The 24,154-nt window shown below is 39.6% G+C and overlaps 1 protein-coding gene across 6 annotated transcripts; it reads left to right on the forward strand.

Moving 5' to 3' along the window:
• The first annotated feature begins 1,224 nt into the window (after nt 1–1,224).
• Nucleotides 1,225–23,738, forward strand: LOC149385468 (uncharacterized). Of its 6 annotated transcripts, XR_016301397.1 has the most exons (12): nt 1,225–1,343; nt 1,974–2,027; nt 2,139–2,192; nt 2,287–2,348; nt 2,429–2,593; nt 2,699–2,993; nt 10,872–10,947; nt 11,442–11,571; nt 12,135–12,267; nt 12,997–13,059; nt 13,539–13,594; nt 13,709–14,114. XR_016301397.1 is itself a non-coding variant. In XM_089626775.1 (6 exons), exons 2-6 carry the CDS (start codon nt 1,992–1,994, stop codon nt 2,934–2,936), a joined length of 555 nt encoding a protein of 184 aa, XP_089482901.1. In that variant the 5' UTR covers nt 1,225–1,343; nt 1,974–1,991; the 3' UTR covers nt 2,937–2,996. The 6 variants fall into 6 exon arrangements, 1 of the variants encoding a protein (XP_089482901.1); XR_016301395.1 differs by having other exon boundaries at nt 13,539–14,115; XR_016301396.1 differs by lacking the exon at nt 13,539–13,594.
• Nucleotides 23,739–24,154: the final 416 nt, after the last annotated feature.

Genomic DNA, 24,154 nt, shown 5'->3' on the forward strand with positions numbered 1-24,154 from the left:
CCAAGGTACAGAAACCAAGCAAGAGGTAGAATGAAAGAGGTTTATCCGAAGAATCCGCCCAACAGTTATTCAGAGGTTATGAAATACGCACGACTCCGAGCTCAGCCCAGTCCGACCGAAAAGAGGAGAATCGCGAGCTCCGAGCCTCTCTTTTCTTCGTCGCGTGACTCGGCCGAGACAAAGGAGACGCGAGCTCCACCGACTCTAGACCAAGGAAAGGCCATCAAAGAAGCTTTTGACGAAACTCCGACGAGCCTGAGAACATCTGCCGAACCAGAGGAGACCGTCGAACCAGATGAGACTACCGAACCGAGAGATCGACCGAGAAAGGATTGGAGGAACTCTGAAATGTTTTTTTTTTTGTATTGTCGGAGCTGACATAGAAGTCTACATTTCATTTATTGTAGACTTCTATGTCTACAATAAATGAAGTTGTAGACTTGTATGTCTACAATAAATGAAATAGTATACTTGTATGTCTACAATTTCAGGCGTTGTAAACTTGTATGTCAGCTCTGACAATTAAAAAAAAACCATTTTTTACCCAAACACACGAACGAACCCATAAATATGAAGCCCATAAACACGAATGAAACCCATAAACATGAAACCCAGAAATAGACACGAACGAAACACGAAACCCGTACGTCAACAACGAAACTCATACAAGAAAAACAAGAACGAAACCCACCCAGAAATTCTCAGATTTCGTTCGCCAACATGAAGAGATAAAGTTTACCTCTTCGGCGATGCGACGGCGGACAAATCACTGGCGGCGACCAACAGAAAAAGGCAAGTTTTTTTTAACCTCAAATGAACGAGAGAAGAAAAAAGAGGAGAAAGAGAGAGCTCTGAAACAATGAACGCGGAGAGAGAGAGATGAGAGAAAGTTTGATGAAAATGAACAAAATAAAAAACTAAAGGACATTTAAGACTTTTCTCACATGGTGGAGAGAGAGAGAGATGAGAGCAAGTTTGATGAAAATGAACAAAATAAAAAACTAAAGGACATTTAAGACTTTTCTCACGTGACCATGTAATATTTTTGTTCAAAAACAATGATCATGAGATTTTGGGGGTCAAAACTCAAAAGGACTACTATATAAGCGGCCATTTCCCTTCCTCTTCCGCATGTTTGTCCCGCTGGTACCCAAAAAAAAAAAAAAAAAAAAAAAGTTTAACTTCAATCCTATTCTCTCTTTATCTTCGGAAACCTTTTTTTTTTTTTTTTTTTTTTTTTTAATTTCCTTATCGCTCGTTGCCATATCTCAATCCCTGAGCAAACAGACACAGGCCATTGGCTAGCACTCAACAGTCGAACCCTAATATTACATCTTTATCAGGTTCGTTTATTTTTCGGGTTCTGATTCCGAAATCTCACTTTGCTACTTTATAATCGCAGTAAATGGTCCTTTGACTTCATTCAGCGGTGAAAGTTCCTCCCTTTGCTTCCGAATCATGTTAAATTTTTATTCTGATATTGAGCTATGATATACAAATCATCTGAATTGCGTTTGCTTGATAAGTCTAACACAGTGCACTGATAAAAATACTATCTTTTGCCTCCGAATATCGTTTTTTCAATGATATTAAGTTATGATATATTTAATGTATGTGTATGGAGAATATCGGTTTCTCTGTAGAGTTTGGTTGATTTTTAAAGTTTTTGATTGGTCAATTTGGCACTGATACAAATACTCGTGTGATGAGCAGGCGCTTATGTTTGACATGCTTTAATCATATGAAGTTTTCTTTGAACTAACAACCCTGGTTTGGTTCCTGTAACATAATCGGTTTAGATTGAGTTATCAAAATGTCAAATGGATTGTTATGGTTCGACTTGGTAATATAAATTCCGACCAACCAAACATGATTACACCCACGAGTAAAGCTAATTAACTTTTGATTATTAATGGCATGCCTTTGACAACTATCGGATTATGCTCATTATTATTAATTTTTTTTTTGTTCAGTGGCTATTAAGTATTAACATGCAATATTCAACCTCAAGATTGGAACAAGATTGGGTATGATTTTATCACGACATGCGCATGTTGTTCTTGCCTTCTGCTTATATGAATGATTTACTTTCAATTCTTAATTTATTGTTTGATTTTAAATTATTGCTTTTGATTCAGGTCTATGAATGTGTAAAATGTTCACGCTCAGTCTTTAGTGGTTATCTTGAAAAAGTAAGTCTAAATGGATTCACTATAAGCTTACTTGTTATGATTTCAATATGTTTTAGACAAATTATGAGTAAGAAAAACGACTCGGTGTTTATAGATTACGGTTGTCGGGGAATTTGCAGATGGAGTTAGTGAAGAGTTCTTAATGTTTAGGTCAAGGTAAGTACTTCTATTCTATGTATTTTTTTTTGCTTAATATATTATAACATATATTTAAGGTGATTGATTTATGCTTGTAGTTTTCGGGTTGTTGTGTCTCCCAACCGTATTCTATACAAAGGCAACGCGTTTTACGCGGCAACTTGCCGGTGTGATGAAGAGCTTGGCTATCTTCTTCTGCATTTGAGGGGTGGTTGGCGCTCAGGAAGTTGGCAACGACATATAAATCATTATTGTGTAAGAGGGTAATGTGATGAATCTCTGCTTGTTTTATTTCTCTTTGTTTGGATTGGATTAGATTGGATAGTTTCCTTCTCCTTATACATGCTTCCCTTCCTATCTCTTGACAGAGAAAAAGTCAAAGCCAGGCCCAAATCTTACATTAGAAAGGTCACGGAGTTGGTGGAGAAACGAGTACGTTTGGCAGTGTATTGGCTGAGCAAGCGGTTTTCCCGTTCGCGTAGAAAGGCTATATCTCCACGAATGCTAATCATGCCACTGCTGGTTTTATATTTTTTGGTAAAAATGCCACTACTGCTTTTCTTTGTCATTTGGTTGGCTATGTTGGGACTCACACGGTGGCTATAGACAATGCTGCTGTTTTTCGAGCGAGCAGAAGATTGAATAGCTTGTTACTCTCTCCAGGTATTATTTATAACTTCATAGGGAAAAGCAATTTCATTTTGTTTATGAATAACTGTAGGTTTGTTTCAATGCAAAGACTGATAATTGGGTATGTTAGACTGTTATGTATTTTCTGCACTTAAGCATGTGTGGTATCTCTATTCCATTCCAAATCAACGTTTTTATAAAGTCAATTTTAAAAATCTACATTAGGTAAATGCTCATTGATTCTATTATTATTGTTTCTTTGTTTGTTTTATTTGGGGTATGAAAGACTGTTGTGTATTTTCTGCAATTAAGCATAGTGTTTATATTCAAGTCCAAATCAACGTTATTATTAAAGTCAATAATAAAAACCTACATTATGTAAATTCTCAGTAATTCTATTATTGCTTCGTTTTTTTTTTCCTTTATATTAATAGAGGCCAAATAGCCTAAATACAAAAAAGGGGTAGAAACACAAAATCTCCCGCAGATTGGGAGTGAAACTTCTCTAACGTACAACCACAAATAGGGCATTCCCCAACCCCTAGTCCCTAAAATTAAATAGCACTTGTCCAATCTCTTTGAAGGTCAGCCAAAGAGTAAGGCTTGAACTCCTTGCATTAGCTATGGAGCCACAGTGCCATGGTGAGGCTGAGAGCTTCCCGTAACCCTTCCGGTTCCAATTTTCATCTTAAAAAATACACTTGTTTCTTCGAAGCCAAATTGTCCACAACCCTGTGAGAACACCCATCTTGACCACTTCCTTCCAACGAGCATTCTTTCCCAAAGCCAAATGAAGTTGAAAGAAGTCCGCCAGCAGAATGACCGAGGAAGCAGAAATCCTGACCTTCCCGAAAGACCATCTCTATAACTCTGTGGCAACCGGGCAGTCAGCGAACAAATGATGAATGTCCTCGGCCTCTCATCGACATAAGATACAACAGCTTAGGGACAGTGCTAGAAGTGGGCTCTGTTTTTGAAGGACTTCCGCCGTGTTAACTCTTCTAAGAGGCACTCGCCATGCAAATATTTGAACTTTTTTTCTCGGTGCAGCAGACTTCCAGATTGCTTCAAAGAATGGTGCTATAGGAGCTGAGGCTGCGGTATCAAGTACTGTGGTCATTGCTTTGACCGAAAACTCTTCCGTGTCATCCAGCCAAGACTGCGATCCTCTAGACCTTCCCCAAGTGAGACTGTTTCTAAAATGTCTAGAAGCGTCGCAAATTCCGAAGCCTTTTTCTGATAAATTCCCCAGGAAGCTAAATTCCCAATCCGTCGTAACCAGGAGGAACGAAGAAAGGGAAACCATATGCACAATGGTGACCTTTTATTAACGGTACTCGAGCGATAAAGTCCAGGGAATCATGTCTCAAAACACTCATTAACGCACCAAAGATCTTCCCAGAATCGAATCTTTGAACCGTCACGAGCAACCCACCGACAACGCTTATAAAAGTCTTTGTCGAACAAGTAAACAAATTTCCACGGACTCCTTAGAGTTCTCCCGAGTGCAGCCCCAGGGTGTGAACCGTTGGCTTGGAGACCGTGATTGGCAACGATGACTTTGTGCCATAGCTCCCTGGGCTCTAAAGGGAACTGCCATAACCATTTAGCAAGTAAAGCTTGATTTTTCTGAACAAACGTCCCAAGTAACTGCTGACCGACCTGTTTTCCTTCCGAAACCTTCCCAAAAATACCCTCTCATAATCTTTTCCAACTTGTCGGCGACCCTGATCAGCATTTTAAAAACCGACTGAAGATAAGTCACGAGAGCAGACAAGACTGATTGAATCAATGTCAATTTTCGGTGTTGTTAAAAAAAAAAAAAACTAAATCAATGTCAATTTCCCTCTTCCAGCCTTCAAGTCTGTTGGCAAACTTTGAAACAACGGGATTTCAGAATGATTTGCATCTCGTGTTGTGACCGAGGGGCAGGCCGAGATAGGAGATCGGCTTTGTTCTAATTTTTTGTCTTCGAAGAGACATGAAATTTTATCTATGATTTGTAATAAATTTCCGAATTATACTCTTCCTAACTCAACAAATTGCATTATTGCAATTTATTGTATGACAATAAAATTCATCAATTCAAAACTCTAGCAGACAACAATTAAAGCTATTGATTGTAAACCCTTTTAAGTTGAAGTTTTTGCAAAAACAATTATTCAAGTTTAATACTTAAAACAAACAGTCATGTGAGCGAAAACGAAAGTCAACTGAAAACAATCACATCCTTTACAAACATTCAGTAGAAAACAAATCAATCAAATTTAATTCTCAAGTTTAGTGAAAGTGTTAGTTGGAGTTGTTTTCCGAAACATTTCTCGTTGAAGGTGCTAGTCGGAGCTGCTTTCCGAACCAGTTAGAGCTGTGCTATTCGGATCTTGCACTTGTTGCTCTTCTGCTTCATCATCAATTGTTGCTCTTCTGCTTCATCATCAATTGTTGCTCCACCGTTCACTTCTTGCTCTCAAGCTGCATCTTCAATCTCAAGAAGAGGACCATCAGCAACTTCTCCAATGAGTGCAAGTGAAACATTGACCACGAGAACACTATTACTTCGTTGGCTACTTCCGTCGCCATTGACTATGGGTGCAGCATCTTGTACGACCATGAGAGCTGGTAGGTTGTAGCTTCCTTGGTCGCCGCCATCGACCACGGGCAGACCCGCCGGCGCACCTGCGATCGGAGCACCGGCGACCAAGAAAGCCACAACCTACCAGCTCCCATGGTCGTACAAGATGTTGCGCCCATAGTCAATGGCGACAGAAGTGGCCAAGCAAGCAATAGTGTTCCTGTGGTCAATGCTCTACTTACACTCATTAGAGAAGTTGCCGATCATCTTCTTGAGATTGAAGATGCAGCTGAAGAGCAAGAAGTGAACGGTGGAGCGGCAATTGAAGATGAAACAGAAGAGCAACATGTGCAAGATTCGAAGAGCACAACTCCAACTGGTTCGGAAAGCAGCTCCGACTAGCACCTTCAACGAGAAATGTTTCGGAAAGCTCCTTCACTAGACTTCCTAAACATTTCTCGTTGAAGGTGCTAGTCGGAGCTGCTTTCCGAACCAGTTGGAGCTGTGCTATTCGGATCTTACACTTGTTGCTCTTCTCTGCTTCATCATCAATTGCTGATCCACCGTTCACTTCTTGATCTCAAGCTGCATCTTCAATCTCAAGAAGAGGACCATCAGCAACTTCTCCAACGAGTGCAAGTGGAACATTGACCACGGGAACACTATTGCTTCCTTGACCACTTCAGTCGCCATGGACTATGGGTGCAGCATCTTGTACGACCATGGGAGCTGGTAGGTTGTGGCTTCCTTGGTCGCCGCCATCGACCACGGGCAGACTCGCCGGCGATCGGAGCACCGACGACCAATGAAGCCACAACCTACCAGCTCCTATGGTCGTACAAGATGCTGCGCCCATAGTCAATGACGACGGAAGTGGCCAAGGAAGCAATAGTGTTCCCGTGGTCAATATTCCACTTACACTCATTGGAGAAGTTGCCGATCCTCTTCTTAAGATTGAAGATGCAGCTGGAGAGCAAGAAGTGGACGGTGGAGCGGCAATTGAAGATGAAGCAGAAGAACAAGTGCAAGATTCGAAGAGCACAGCTCCAACTGGTTCGGAAAGCAGCTCCGACTAGCACCTTCAACGAGAAATGTTTCGGAAAGCACTTTCACTAGACTTCCGAAACATTTCTCGTTGAAGATGCTAGTCTGAGCTGCTTTCCGAACCAGTTGGAGCTGTGCTATTCGGATCTTGCACTTGTTGCTCTTCACTGCTTCATCATCAATTGCTGCTCCACCGTTCACTTCTTGCTCTCAAGCTGTATCTTCAATCTCAAGAAGATGACCATCAGCAATTTCTCCAACGAGTCTAAGTGGAACATTGACCACGAGAACACTATTGCTTCCTTGACCACTTCCGTCGCCATTAACTATGGGTGCAGCATCTTGTACGACCATGGGAGCTGGTAGGTTGTAGCTTTCTTGGTCGCCGCCATCGACCACGGGCAAACCCGCCGGCGATCGGAGCACCGGCGACCAATGAAGCCACAACCTACCAACTCCTATGGTCATACAAGATGCTGCGCCCATAGTCAATGGCGACGGAAGTGGCCAAGGAAGCAATAGTGTTCCCGTGGTCAATGTTCCATTTACACTCATTGGACAAGTTGCCGATCCTCTTCTTGAGATTGAAGATGCAGCTGGAGAGCAAGAAGTGAACGGTGGAGCGGCAATTGAAGATGAAGCAGAAGAGAAATAAGTGCAAGATTCGAAGAGCACAACTCCAATTGGTTCGGAAAGCAGCTCCGACTAGCACCTTCAACGAGAAATGTTTCGGAAAGCACCTTCACTAGACTTCCGAAACATTTCTCGTTGAATGTGCTAGTCGGAGCTGCTTTCCGAACCAGTTGGAGCTGTGCTATTCGGATCTTGCACTTGTTGCTCTTCCCTGCTTCATCATCAATTGCTGCTCCATCGTTCACTTCTTGCTCTCAAGCTGCATCTTCAATCTCAAGAAGAGGACCATCAGCAACTTCTCCAACGAGTGCAAGTGGAACATTGACCACGGAAACACTATTGCTTCCTTGACCACTTCCGTCGCCATTGACTATGGGTGCAGCATCTTGTACGACCATGGTAGCTGGTAGATTGTGGCTTCCTTGGTCGCCGCCATCGACCACGGTCAGACCCGCCGGCGATCGGAGCACCGGCGACCAAGGAAGCCACAACGTACCAGCTCCCATGGTCGTACAAGATGCTGCGCCCATAGTCAATGGCGACGGAAGTGGCCAAGGAAGCAATAGTGTTCCCGTGGTCAATGTTCCACTTACACTAATTGGAGAAGTTGCCGATCCTCTTCTTGAGAATGAATATGCTGCTGGAGAGCAAGAAGTGAACGGTGGAGCGGCAATTGAAGATGAAGCAGAAGAGCAACAAGTGCAAGATTCGAAGAGCACAACTCCAACTGGTTCGGAAAGCAGCTCCGACTAGCACCTTCAACGAGAAATGTTTCGGAAATAACCTTCACTAGACTTCCGAAACATTTTTTTCGTTGAAGGTGTTAGTCGGAGCTGCTTTCCGAACCAGTTGGAGCTGTGCTATTCGGATCTTGCACTTGTTGCTCTTCTCTGCTTCATCATCAATTGCTGCTCCACCGTTCACTTCTTGATCTCAAGCTGCATTTTCAATCTCAAGAAGAAGACCATCAGCAACTTCTCCAATGAGTGCAAGTGGTACATTGACCACGAGAACACTTTTGTTTCCTTGGCCACTTTCGTCACCATTGACTATGGGTGCAGTATCTTGTACGACCATGGGATCTGGTAGGTTGTGGCTTCCTTGGTCGCCGCTATCGACCACGGGCAGACCCGCCGGCGATCGGAGCACCGGCGACCAAGGAAGCCACAACCTACCAGCTCCCATGGTCGTAAAAGATGGTGCGCCCATAGTCAATGACGACGGAAGTGGCCAAGGAAGCAATAGTGTTCCCGTAGTCAATGTTCCACTTACACTCATTGGAGAAGTTGCCGATCATCTTCTTGAGATTGAAGATACAGCTGGAGAGCGAGAAGTTAACGGTGGAGCAGCAATTGAAGATGAAGCAGAAGAGCAACAAGTGCAAGATTCGAAGATCACAGCTCCAATTGGATCGGAAAGCAGCTCCGACTAGCACCTTCAACGAGAAATGTTTCGGAAAGCACCTTCACTAGACTTCTGAAACATTTCTCGTTGAAGGTGCTAGTCGGAGCTGCTTTCCGAACCAGTTGGAGCTGTGCTATTCGGATCTTGCATTTGTTGCTCTTCACTGCTTCATTATCAATTACTGCTCCACCGTTCAATTCTTGCTCTCAAGCTTCATCTTCAATCTCAAGAAGAGGACCATCAGCAACTTCTCTAACGAGTGCAAGTGAAACATTGACCACGGGAACACTTGCTTGAGTGACCACTTCCGTCGCCATTGACTATGGGTGCAGCATCTTGTACGACCATGGGATCTGGTAGGTTGTGGCTTCCTTGGTCGCCGCCATCGACCACGGGCAGACCCGCCGGCGATCGGAGCACCGGCGACCAATGAAGCCACAACCTACCAGCTCCCATGGTCGTACAAGATGCTGCGCCCATAGTCAATGGCGACGGAAGTGGCCAAGGAAGCAATAATGTTCCCGTGGTCAATGTTCCACTTACACTCATTGGACAAGTTGCCGATCCTCTTCTTGAAATTGAAGATGCAGCTAGAGAGCAAGAAGTGAACGGTAGAGCGACAATTGAAGATAAAGCAGAAGAGCAACAAGTGCAAGATTCGAAGAGCACAACTCCAACTGGTTCGGAAAACAGCTCCGACTAGCAACTTCAACGAGAAATGTTTCGAAAATCACCTTCACTAGACTTCCGAAACATTTCTCGTTGAAGGTGCTAGTCGGAGCTGCTTTCCGAACTAGTTGGAGCTGTGCTATTCGGATCTTGCACTTGTTGCTCTTCACTGCTTCATCATCAATTGCTGCTCCACCGTTCACTTCTTGATCTCAAGCTGCATCTTCAATATCAAGAAAAGGACCATCAGCAACTTCTCCAACGAGTGCAAGTGGAACATTGACCACGGGAACACTATTGCTTCCTTGACCACTTCCGTCGCCATTGACTATGGGTGCAGCATCTTGTACGACCATGGTAGCTGGTAGATTGTGGCTTCCTTGGTCGCCGCCATCGACCACGGTCAGACCCGCCGGCGATCGGAGCACCGGCGACCAAGGAAGCCACAACGTACCAGCTCCCATGGTCGTACAAGATGCTACGCCCATAGTCAATGGCGACGGAAGTGGCCAATGAAGCAATAGTGTTCCCGTGGTCAATGTTCCACTTACACTAATTGGAGAAGTTGCCGATCCTCTTCTTGAGAATGAATATGCTGCTGGAGAGCAAGAAGTGAACGGTGGAGCGGCAATTGAAGATGAAACAGAAGAGCAACAAGTGCAAGATTCGAAGAGTACAACTCCAACTGTTTCGGAAAGTACCTTCACTAGACTTCCGAAACATTTCTCGTTGAAGGTTCTAGTCGGAGCTGCTTTCCGAACCAGTTGGAGCTGTGTTATTCGGATCTTGCACTTGTTGCTCTTCTCTGCTTCATCATCAATTGCTGCTCCACCGTTCACTTCTTGCTCTCAAGCTGCATCTTCAATCTCAAGAAGATGACCATCAGCAACTTCTCCAATGAGTGCAAGTGGAACATTGACCATGGGAATACTATTTCTTCCTTGACCACTTCCGTCGCCATTGACTATGGGTGCAGCATCTTGTACGACCATGGGAGCTGGTAGGTTGTGACTTCCTTGATCGAGCACCGGCGACCAAGGAAGCCATAACCTACCAGCTCTCATGTTCGTACAAGATGTTGCGCCCATAGTCAATGACGACGGAAGTGGCCAAGGAAGCAATAGTGTTCCCGTGGTCAATGTTCTACTTGCACTCATTGGAGAAGTTGCCGATCCTTTTCTTGAGATTGAAGATGCAGCTGGAGAGCAAGAAGTGAACGGTGGAGCGGCAATTGAAGCAGAAGAGCAACAAGTGCAAGATTCGAAAGGCACAGTTCCAACTGGTTCGGAAAACAGCTCCGACTCGCACCTTTAACGAGAAATGTTTCGGAAAGCGCCTTCACTAGACTTGAGAATTAAATTTGTTTGATTTGTTTTCTATTGAATGTTTGTAAATGATGTGATTGTTTTATGCTGACTTTCCATGGTTCACAGAACTGTTAGTTTTGATGAATAGATTGTTGAAGTATTAAACTTGAATAATTGTTTTTGCAAGCTTCAACTTAGAGGGGTTTCCAGTCAATAGCTTTAATTGTTGTTTGCTTGAGTTTTGAATTGATGAATATCACGCTTGTTATTTTACTGTTGCAGGTAAAAAATATTGTTGCCGAGAACAGTCTGGGAAAAGCTATTGGCTTGAGAAATACTGCTGCTAGGATCAAACAAGGTACAGATGGAAGAAAAAAGATTTTTTTAATAATGATAACTTCAAACAAAATTGCTAACTCAATTTAATGTGCATTAGAAATGGGATCCAACTGATTAAAGATTAGTGAATCAATATTATTATGTATACTCTTTTTATATATATATATATATATATATATATATTCATTTCGTGAATTAACAAATACAATTAAATAAAGATGTTGATTAATAAATAAAATAACATATTTTTATGTTGATTTCGATTAACTAACAAGGAAATCAAAATATTAACAATAAAATATTAATATTTTTAAAAAGAATGATAAGTAATTATTAGCCTCTCTTTGACTTGAATTATTTTGTTTTCCCTGGTTGCGTTATTACTTTTATAATTTTTTCCCTTTAGTGTGTTGATTTTGTGACATTCGAAGTTCATAGATTCCAAGTGATTCATTCAATAAAATAGCATTTCTCTAGAGCCTAATGTTTTATTTTTTGATCTGACCTTCATAGCGTTGGAAGTAATGTGTCCTGTGCTCTGAGACTAAAGAAATGGCCATAAGAATGTGTTGCTCTTTGCGTTGCTTCTAGTTCTTGGTTGAACTTCTGGCATTTTTCAAGGACTCGTGTCTATGGCCAAATCGTAAGTTTTTCTGAATAAAAGTGTATTCTCCGTCTTTCATGACATTATGATAGCTTCTGCAATTTTATCTTGGCCAGATTGTCTGAAACCATTTTTAAAGCTAGGGTTGTTGCCACTTTATGAGTATTTCATCATATGCTTGCTTAATGATTTAAGCGGTTATATGGCTTTAGTGTTGTGAAAGGGCACTAGAACTTGGTAATTATTGGTGGTATTTACAGTTGAGAAACTGTATACTTTGCATACGTCTATTTAATAACTTTATATGTTATTTTTACTGTTCATAAGCTCGAAACCAATGAAATCTTCGTAAATGTTTACCTGGCATTGTTGTGAGTGCATGTCTATGTTATTTGATTTTTGGACATCTGTCGCTTGATTTGTCTAATTCCTTTATAAAACACCAATTGCATGTTGCATCTTCTCATTTTGCAAATGTTTCGTGAAGGAACTTTGGCCATACACAAAAGTATGACATTTTTTTTGTTTCTTTTTTTTTTTTTTTTAAGTATGCCGTGTTTTTATGGATAAAAACTTGACATCGTCTTTGTGTGATTTTGTAGGTATGTTTACAGGCTAGGACATAGATTATACAATGATATAACGGTTTGGAGTCCAGAGTACGAGTTCAGATCATCTCCTTATACATGCCAAAACTCTGTTCAACGTGTTGTCGTCTTTGGAGACATGAGAAAGGTTTAGATCATCTCCTTTTACCGGCCAAAACTCCTTACACAGGCCAATCCTCCTTCTATTTCTTCTTCTTTACTTTTTTGTATTTGTGAAGTAAAATCAGCATTGCATTCTTCATAGTCACTGCATGAGGTAAGCCTCTATAATGTATGGGCTTGATCACGTTTGTGCCGGACTCGATCAATTTCATTGTAAACTTTTTAGTATAAATAGGTCACTAGGGGATATCATTAAGTTCATGAGATATCTGGATGAGTTAATTAGCTGTTACTTTTGTAATATAGTAGTCTAGAGGGAGAGAATGAGCTACATGGCGAATAATAGAGAGATTTACTGTAAACATATGGTGTTCACAGATTGTCCTTCCAACAACCGGAAAGTTATTTTTTCCATCTACGGAACGGTTAGGAGAAAAATTGCAACAGATCCTTAACGAGTTTTTTTTTTTTTTTTTTTTTTTACGTTGGAAATTGTAGTTTCTGTTTGTGTTGTCGATTCGTTTTTAACTCTCTGTTTGGTGCTTCTTCTAAAATCTCTGCTATATGAATTTTTATAGATTGAGTTCATAATAATGTAGCCTTTTCTATCAAAGAATCTTTTTAATTAACCACTATTATTTGGTGTATTTTGGGATGGTCATATTTACTAGATTTACCCTATAAAGAAAGTATAGGGATTTTCAGAGAGAATGGTCTTCTAAATAAATTAATACTGGCTTTAATCCGTCTCTAGGGCTGTCTTTTCCTGGGCCCTTCGCTTAAAACTGTTGTATCTCAAGTGGATTTCCCAACCAAGGTAAACAATTATTCTCTCTTTTACATTTTATTTTCTCATGTGGGTTTTTGTTTAGGAACCACTTTGCAAGAAATATTACTCATTGTTAATATAACGCCATAATCTTGTTTGCTTTTTACATATTTACTTATTTTAGATTTCCTTATTATTTCAATGAGGTTTTGTTTTCTTTGTCATTGGAAAGGGGTTTTGTTTTGGGTTGTTCTTGGCAATATAAAGGGACACAAGCAAAGTCTCAATCACTTAGAGTTGGAAATTAATTTCATCAATTAATTAAATTTCAGACAGTATACCAATCAGAACTTTTGTAACCTGTGAAAAAAATGATTTACGATAATTGAAGTGAAATTAACTACCCAACCTTTTGCGTCGACTAATTCAATGTTGTTTTGGTGATGGTGGTTTTTTCAATGAATTCTTAAACTCAAATCATTTCTACTATTTCCTATAATTGACAGGTTATCTGTTAAATCGTGTAGGTGAGTTAAACTATGAATGGGATTTTCTGTGCGATTGGCTGCAGTGCATTAATAGTGTAATCTCCATTGTTATTGTAAATGGATGAAAGATGTGACTGTTCCCTATCTGATCATTTCCCTTCTGTTTTGGAAAGCTAAGTCCGTTTTCTACTTAGAATTTGGCATTACAGGGTTAGGTTTTATACACCTCGTGCTACGAGTGTCCCAGCCAGCGAGGTATGCATACTTTTCATTCAGTCTTTGAAATCATATCTTCAATATTATTTGGGTATTACTCGGGTACATGAACACTGATTGGGTGTGTGAAAACTAATCGGAAACCAAAGAAAGACTTGTAGTGTACTTGGAATTGGGAGCGTCCCTTTCAAGTTCATATTATTCAGCTGCTTTGTTCTAGCTTTTGATGGTTCCAGCCTGAAATTTACAAAATAGGTAGATATCGGAAATTTAGTATTAGTAAGAAAGTATCGAATACATTACACCTTACAATTTAGTATTAGTAAGTTAGTACTTGATAAGAACTTCAGTGCAACAAATGTACATGCTTCGAATCTTAAATTATGATGAGACTTAGATTTTTTATTTTTTATTTTTTATTTTTTATTTTTATGTAAAATTTAGCCAAATTTATATAAAATCAAATTTCCAACCTGTTGTTGCTATGTAGTCAAACTTGAATAAAAATATTACCAAACCCGTTATTGCCCTATGGTTTAATCAGTCTGTAGTTCTTCGCAATTCCAGACATTATTTTAATCAGATTCTTCAAAGATTCTGAAAGAACAAAGCGCTCAGTCGAGGGAGAAAAAAAAACAACTACCTCGTGTTCGAAGAACCGACAAGAAAAAGAGCAAAGTCCAAATCGGGAGAAAAAAAACAACTACCTCGTGCTCGAAGAACCGACAAGAAAAAGAGCAAAGTCTCATGCAGCTGTTGAAGTTTCCCACCACGCTATTGAGGCCTCTAATACCTCAAAAGAAAAAAAAAAGATAGAATGCTTAATTTAGTAGCCTTTATCAAATTTGGAATTTAGTTCAAATTTAGCTCACTGTAAGTTGTTCCTCTAAATATTAGATGGTTTTGCAAGCTTCGTGAATGCTCGTTTTGTTTTCTTTATTAGTATTTTGTTGTAAATATTTGTACTCTCAGGTCAAGTTGAATTTTGTTCCATATGATCACTTGTTATAAATATTTTTTAGTATACTATTTTGTTACTGTAAATAGTTTTCTATCTCTGCAATACAATAATAAGGAAATGCTTTCAGTTGAGGAATAAGAGTTTCAATACAGATTAAGCCACCGGCTACACCTATTTTGCGAAATGTTTATCATAGATACAATCTTTCTGAATTAGCTGTTTTTTAATATTATTGTTTATATGTATAAGAACCTTTTGAGACATACTACAAAAATTAGTTTCATCAGGTAATTTATTGAAAAAATATTTTTCTATTGCAAACCGAATTCATTTCATATCCTCCACGTATTTGACACCTAGTGTATACACGTGTGCACTGCATATATGTCTATTAATTTTGGTCTTTTGGTGCCAAGTACGAGTAAATTGTCCACGTTATAAATTTCTCAATTAAATATACAGAATACAACAAAAGTTTTTAGGGAAATTGCCACAACTACTACCAAATCAATAACTTTTTCCAATTTCTCACCAAAACCATAATTTGGCCAAAAATGCCATTAACTCAAATGTACAACTACCATTTTACCCTCCACTTAAATTTTTATTACAATCCACACCAACTCTCCCTCATATCTCATCTCACTCCTCATTTTCGCTCATTTCCGCTCATATCTCTCCCTCGTTTTCTCCTAAAAAATTCTCTCTCCTCAAACGGTCACTCACCTCTTCTCTTCCTAAAACCGTCCACTTCTCCTCTTTTCCCGTCTAACCATCGTCATTCTCACTTCTCCTCTGTCCCGTCTAACCATCCTCGCCCTCTCTCTCATTCTCGCGTTCTCCCTCTGTCGCGATCTCGCTCTCTCACCCAACCCCCAAATCCTAACCCTAAACCGTCCCGGAAATGGACGACGATAACGACTTTCAATCACCCAAACAACCCCGGAAAAAACAAAATGAAGTTGTTAGACGGAGTCCCCGGACAAAGACGAAAGTGCCGGAGGAGTCGCCGTCTTCTCCCAAATCGTCCCGGAAAAGAAAAACAACAACTTCACCCAAAACGGTGAAGAGTTCGGCGAAGAAACCTCGGCGTGGGAAGGGGAAGCCCATGCATGTCACGTCTGACGCCAAGGAAGAAGAGCAACCCCCCAAGTCCGCCAATATTCAGGTTAGTTTGGGGGTTTTCGGTTGTTTTGTTGTTGATTGATGGGACCTTGATTGATTTGGGGATAGACTTGATTTAATTTCGGTTTAGTTTTGGTTAACTAGTTTTGGGTTATCTCGGTTTGCATTGGGCTATCTCGGTTTTATTATGGTTATTGTTGTTGTTGAACTAATTGTTGACATTGATGTCAACTGTTGATGGCAATTGTTGACATCTATATTCATATCATTTGTTGACGTATAGATGTCAACAATTGACATCAACAGTTGACATCAATGTCAACGAATGGATGTTTGTTGACTTTGATGTCAACAGTTGATGGCAATTGTTGATATCTACATGTCAACAATTGTTGACGTATAGATGTCAGTTGACGTATAGATGTCAACAATTGCCATCAATAGTTGACATCAATGTAAACAAACATCCAGTTGTTGACATCTACCATCTTAGTGTTTGAAGGTTGTGTTTTGATTTTCTCATTCTTTTTTGTAATGGTTTTCAGGGATGGGAGAGGTTTGTCCCCGAAGGGGAAATAGTGGACCATAATTTCAGTTTTTATGGTTCACTAAATAAATTTGAAGAAGCCGCTGACATGACAGCGGAGGAGACGGCTCTTTTTCAAGAGTCTTGCTTTGGCCAGTTTCTGAAGCTTCCGAAGATCAACAGGTCGTCAAAGATAATCAACCACTTGTTGATGAGGGTCGATCAGTATGAAGGGCAGGCGAGTGAGGATGCGCTCTTTATTGAGCTCGGGGGTGAACCTCGGGCTTTTATCATCCACCATTTCGCAGAGATCACGGGTCTTCGTATAGTCGACAACTACGAAGCTGTCAACTATACCAAAGTTGTTGAAGACGGATTGTTCACGAGCGTCTTCAACAACGGGACATACAAGACTCGTGTCGTCCTAACCTCGCAGCTTAAAGAGAGCAAGGGTTGGCAAAATCCGACAAAGCGGGTAAAGCTCTTGCTTCTCCATTTTCTCATCAACGTTCTTCTTGCTTCCGCACCGCATACCAACATCCCAGACTGGGCGTACGTGAAGTTGGTAGAAGACCTAGACCAATTTAACTCCCATTCGTGGGGTAACGTGGTCTGGAAGTTCTTCTTGGAATGTGCCAGGAAGTACATAAAGAACGTCTCCTTGAAGTCAGCCTCTAAGGGAAAGATCAACTTCCCTTCATTTTTGTATCCATTACAGATATGGGCGTTTGAAACAATGTCAGTGCTCACGTCTCTCTCGTATTGCGAGAAAGTTTCAGAGACAACATCTCCACTGATGCATCGGTGGAAATCGGTGACACATGTTGTTGACAACAAATTCCAACACATCGATTTCCAATCCGAGGATTTGGAATTCAAACCCCTGGGCGACGAGGAGTACATCGTGAGAAAGAACACGACGACCAAGCCACTGCCGAGGGTACTAATTTCTCATAAATCAATTTCATATGATATTTGTCAACTATACATGTGTCAACAATTGACGTCTATTGTTGACATCAGATGTCAACAATAGATGTCTATTATTCGTAACAATTTTTGACATTTTGTTACAGGCACGGGTTGAGTCATGTGGACAAACATCCCATCCGTCGACAACAGCTCATTCTGGATCGAGCCAAGATTCTGAGGCATGTCAATTGAACACTGGCTCGGTTGTTGTTGATTTCCTTCAAGTATGAATAACATTTCTAACATCTTTTTAACACATGCTCGGTTGAAAAATGTGGAAGACACAGTCAACCACATGAAGGGTGAATGGAGCTTATTCCGGATGGAGATGAGACAAAGTTTTCATGAATTCACCAAGAGTGTGAAGGATCAATTGTTGGAGCTGTCCAACAAGAATTCTAAAGATAATCAACCAGAACAGCAAGAAGAAGAAGAAGAAAAAGAAGGAGGAGGAAAAGAAGAAGAAGAAGGGCAAGAAGAAGAAGAAAAAGAAAAAGAAGGAGAAAAAGAAGAAGAAGAAGAGGAAGAAGAAGAAAAAAAAGAAGGAGAAAAAGAAGAAGAAGAAAAAGAAGGAGAAGAAAAAGAAAACGAGAAAGAAAAGAAATAGATGGTACGTACATTATGCCAATAAATGCAATTATTGACTATAATTGTTGAGATTGTTGTTAAATGATATTCCTATTTCTTGTTAATTCAGGACCGATCGAGATCGAAGACAGTCAGTTAGATTCATCCCAAAATCTAACTGAATCACAAGCCAGATCGCACCTTCTACGACTGGATTGCGAGCAGTTTGAGAGAGAGATGTACAACGACAGCCAACCGATTTATATTGGCTCAGTTCCTAAGGGCAAAACCTTGGGGGATATGGATGAGGAGATCAACGCTGCAACGGACAAGGAGAATCGAGAATCATGGAAGATCGTTCCGATAAACATAGACGATTCACCGAGAAGACCTGTCCGAATCACGAGATCTCCGGAGAAATACACTCCGACTCCTCTCCCAAGGCCGTACTTGAAGTTCACAAAAAACATCGATCGCCCGATGAAGAACCCTCTCACTGGTCAGTTCGATTCAACGTCTCTTGTGGACGTACTCGTAATGGAGACTTGGCTTAAGATCGGCTTGAGGAAGAAGAAGGACGATGATGGCTTATGGTATGTGAAAAGGGAAGATCATTTACCATGGAGATGGGATTTCACAGAGGTAGAAGTCAGGTCAAAGACTTTCTTTTACACCCTTTGGACCGAAGAAGAATGGTTGTGCGATCAGGTATGACTACTACTATCTACTTACTTTTCATGTAATAAGATTGATGTCTGTTGACAATAGATGTCAACAATAGACGTCAATTGTTGACATATAGATGTCAACAGTTGACATCAATGTCATCAATAGACGTCTATTGTTGACATCTAGATGTCAACAGTTGACATCAATGTCAACAATAGACGTCTATTGTTGACATCAATGTCATCAATAGACGTCTATTGTTGACATCAATGTCAACAATAGACGTCAATTGTTGACATCTAGATGTCAACAGCTGACATCAATGTCAACAATGGACGTCAATTGTTGACATCTAGATGTCAACAACTGACGTGTATTGTAAAAAATTAACGTGTATTGTTGACATATAAATGTCAACAATTGGCATCTATTGTTGACATCTAGATGTCAACAGTTGACGTGCATTGTTGACATCTAAATGTCAACAATTGACGTGTATTGTTGACATCTAAATGTCAACAATAGACGTCTATTGTTGACATCTAGATGTCAACAGTCGACATCAATGTCAACAATAGACGTCAATTGTTGACATCTAGATGTCAACAGTTGACATCAATGTCAACAATAGACGTCTATTGTTGACATCTAAATGTCAACAATTGACATCTATTGTTGATTTCTATTGTTGTATGTTTTTTTTACAATTGATCTTATATTATATTAATATCCCTCACCTTTTCATTGTTTTTGCAGCATGTAGATGTTGTGTCGTACTACCTGAGGAAGAAGAGAATGACAGGTGAGTTGAAAGAATCGTTCACAATAATGAGCAGTTTCTTTCATAGCTACTGCATCAAAGGGTACGAAGCATGGCTCAACTGTGAAGATAAAGATAGGTTTGATTGGACAAACCAGTCCCGAATCCATGACTACATTACAGCCACCAACAAGTCCTTGAAGCATTCTTCTCCCTGGGTGGACGTCGGGGTAGTTTACCTTCCCGTATGCTTCACAGGTAGGTCACATTGGCTTCTTCTAGCTGTGACGATTCGGGAACGTTCTATCATGATCTACGACTCGTTGTCCGGGAACAAGCATCACCGACAAATGGTAACGGCCAACGTACAAAAAATTGCTGAATTTCTCCCGTTAGTTCTTTGTCCTGTTGGTGCGTTTGATGGGCTGGGGATTGAAGACACAAGTTCGTCGAAGTTCAAAGTCGGAACTTACACGAACATGCCTCAACAGAATAATGGGTATGTCTTGCTATTATAGAATAATATCATATTATTGAACATTCAAGATGTCTAATTTCAAATTTTTAAAAACAGCGGCGATTGTGGAATGTTTGTTATAAAGGCCATGGAGTTTTTGACTCACGGGTATGATCTATCGGAAAACCGACAAGACGACATGGCCATGTATCGACAAAAGATCACAATTGATCTATACAGACACGGGGCGGTTAAAATAGCAACAAAAGTGGGTTCAGACTTTGAAATGCATGATGATTAGGAAACTTTTTATTTTGGTTGGTTAAATTATGACATTCTCTTGATTTAAGTACTAGTTTGTTCATATAATAGATTAAGCAATCTTTTGTAGTTCATGTACTAGATTATATACTCTTATGTCAAACATCTGTTGTCAATGACTAGTTTGTTCATATATAAAACATAGTGTAAATAGACATATTAAGTAGTTTCAAGCATTCAAGTCATACAACAATCCATACATAAATATCACGAAGTTTAGACCAATGATGTGGGGAATTCATCGGCAGAATCATTTTTTGTTAATCCTCATCCTCCTATAGTAGAGGAGTTCCTCTCTCTGGATTTTCAGCATAAACACTCGTGTCCCCTTGGGCACGACTTCCATAAAATCTCATTTTTTCTTCAACTGAGTCTCCCAGTCGTCTCCGAGGATTTCTTTCATTACACTTTCGAGACACATGATCGGACCCGATTCAGTCTCACTACGAAATGTATCCAAGTACCATATGTACTCAGCCTGGCTCATTTGAAACTCCGTGAGTTGTGCATCACCGAGTTCCGATCCGCTTGCCTTATTAACATCAATTGACTACAATTATAGGTATGAATGTCTACAATCATAAAAAATAATAACCAAAAATCAGCTTTGCTTGGCATCAAAATGTACCTCATTTTTAGAACATTTTCTCTTTCGGGGCTCGAAGTCGTCATAGCTTGTCACCGGAGATTCAATGGAGTGTTTTTCTGACATTTCTGCATAATTTGGACAATATTAGAGTCAACAACGTTCATTAGTTGTTGACATCAGATGTCAACAGTTGACGTCCATTGTTGACATCTAATGTCAACAAATTGACATCTAAACTCTATAGAGTTCATCAGTTGTTGACATTAGATGTCAACAATTGACGTCCATTGTTGACATCTAATGTCAACAAATTGACATCTAAACTCTACAGAGTTCATCATTTGTTGACATTAGATGTCAACAATTGACGTCCATTGTTGACATCTAATGTCAACAACTGATGAACTCTGTAGAGTTTAGATGTCATCAGTTGACATTAGATGTCAACAATGGACGTCAATTGTTGACATCTAATGTCAACAACTGATGAACTCTGTAGAGTTTTTAAATTACCCAAACAATATCCGAATATCTTAACCATAAAGTTCATCCAAACAATATCCCAAACAATATCCTAAACAACTGATGAACTCTGAAGATTCTTAACATACCCAAACAATATCCTAAAAAGCGAAACAAACCTTGTGCGCGACCTGATCTTGGACTAAATCTGGAGTTTTGAGTTTGGCATTTGGATCTCGTCGGCGTTTGGGTCCTCGGGTTTTAGAGAGCTGGTGCGAGAAAGAGAGCTGGTCCTCGGGCTCCTGGGTTTCTTGGGTCTGGTGGATTTGGGGTAAAGAAAGAGAAAGAGAAAGAGAAAGAGAAAGAGAAAGAGAAAGAGAGAGAGATCGGGAAGAGAGAAGAGAGAGTGAGAGGAAGAGATAGATTGACTGGAACGAGAGAATAAGAAGGAGGAGAGATAAGACTGACGCGAAGAGAGAGAGAGAGAGAGAGAGAGAGAGAGAGAGAGAGAGAGAGATAGATAGATAGAGAGAGAGAAAGAGAGAGAGAGATATGAGCGGGATGAAAGTTGGTGTGGGTTGTAAGAAAAATTTAAGTGGAGGGTAAAAGGGTAGTTGTACATTTGAGTTAGTGGCATTTTTGGCCAAATTATGGTTTTGGTGGGAAATTGGAAAAAGTTATTGATTTGGTAGTAGTTGTGGCAATTTTCCAAGTTTTTATATATGCTGTACACGCCAACATAATTAACATCTTCAACGATAACGTTATATTTGGTATAATTTTGACACCAAACGTTTACACCAAATTCCTATTTTACTCCAATGATATTACTCTATAACTTACACTAAAGAGAATATTTCGATGGTCCTCTTCTTGAGATTGAAGATGCAGCTGGAGAGCAAGAAGTGAACGGTGGAGCAGCAATTGAAGATGAAGCAGAAGAGCAACAAGTGCAAGATTCGAATAGCACAGCTCCAATTGGTTCGGAAAGCAGCTCCGACTAGCACCTTCAACGAGAAATGTTTCGGAAAGCAACTCCAACTAGTACCTTCACTAGACTTGAGAATTAAATTTGATTGATTTGTTTTCTACTGAATGCTTGTAAATGATGTGATTGTTTTATGCTGTCTTTCATCTTGGTTCAGAGAACTGTTTGTTTTGATGAACGGATTGTTGAAGTATTAAACTTGAATAATTGTTTTTTCAAGCTTCAACTTAGAGGGGTTTTCCGTCAATAGCTTTAATAGTTGTCTGCTTGAGTTTTGAATTGATGAACACATGAATATCACGCTTGTTATTTTACTGTTGCAGGTAAAAAATATTGTTGCCGAGAACAGTCTGGGAAAAGCTATTGGCTTGAGAAATACTGCTGCTAGGATCAAACAAGGTACAGATTGAAGAAAAAAAGATTTTTTGAATAATGATATCTTCAAACAAAATTGCCAACTCAAAGCCATGTTTCACAAAGATAATTGATTTTGATTCTTCGTCTCTAAAATTTCGATCTTGATTAACCTCATGTTTCACAAAGCCATACACAATGAGCTTGACGGCTATCATTATACTGCTACACCAATATGGTGCAAGAGCTACTGATTTTTTAGCGCAATCTACAAGCATCATTGCAATGTGGAAGAAGGGATAGTGCCATGGTCTTCTAAATAATTATGAACTTTCAATTATTTGTACCATTGCTTAATTTACACTTGAATTTTGATGAGATTAACTACTTTGTCATTATACCCAAAACATAGTATACCAACAAATAGTAGAGTGATTAATTAGTCAACATCAAAATGAATAAATATTTGATTTAAAAAAAATTTGCCTCTGTTGGGCACAAATATTGTTGGATATGCAAAGCAAGAACGTGCGCAACGCCATTACAAGTTGTTTAACTTATTTACAATCGAAAGAAAGCTAAAAACTAATTAATAGCACAGAGTAGACTTCAATGCTTCACCACATTATTCCTGCATGAAATTGCACAAATAAGTTACTCAACTTAAGAATTCACATATAAAAATGTACATATTTTAAGGTATCAAAATATGAGTTCTAAATGTCGAATATAAACACGGCCGAGCTAGGATTGTAAAAAGTTGATGTGTCGTATTATTATTGGATTAGAACGAAAATGAATAGTAACTTTGCATTCTCACTTATTATATTATATAGATATAGATTATTGAATACTTAGAAAAAATTCTAAAAAAGTGAGAATAGATAAATTTATAATATTATTGAACACCTAGAAAGAACTCTGAAAAAGTGTTATCTAACGCAAAAATGGAACAATCAAGAGAGCCAAAAGAATCTCTTTCACTACATCAATTTACTTTGTTTCGATTTGTTTGTCAGAATCTACTTTTGGGTTCATGTCGTGTTCTGCTCAAATAGATTTGTCATTGGCGTTGGATTTGCACTGTTGCCAAGAGCTTGATTCATCGACCTTACATTCATTTGCTTGATGCTTACAGTCATTTCCTGTGATCAAATGTGGGGGAATGCATCTGAATTCATCGATGTCGAAGCTATCAAATATCCAATTTTTTCTTTAAAATCAAGGAAACTTGGTTTCCAAATACCAGAACATTGTTCAGACTCTTCATGGAGTCTTTGTTGCTGCAACGAGCCTCAAGCAGAGGCACTTATTAGTGATATGGGATAACAATGTGTTGACAAGCTTTCCATGCAAGGCAACGGAAGTACGGTGCTTGATGAGGACACGGAAGATGATGATAGTTTTGCGGATCACGAAGAACATGACCGTGACTATGATGATATGTTTAACCTTTAGTTATTTATGTAATCTTAATTTAATCTATCGGTTGATCTAAGCATTATAAGTCTACAACTTTTTTGAGATTATTTCAGATTTTAAAAAATATTTTGAATTTATGCCTGACTATCAAGGCTTACGCCTCGCCTTGAAAACAAAAATCGCCCAAGTTACCGTTTACGCCTTTTTAAACCTTGATAGTAACTAATCAAGATGTTCCCAGTTCTGAAAAAATAATTGGTTTTATT

Source organism: Urtica dioica, chromosome 9 (assembly GCF_054948205.1).
Source record: "Urtica dioica subsp. dioica isolate 48M chromosome 9, U.dioica_male_clone48M_v1_H2, whole genome shotgun sequence".
Classification (NCBI taxonomy): Eukaryota; Viridiplantae; Streptophyta; class Magnoliopsida; order Rosales; family Urticaceae; genus Urtica; species Urtica dioica.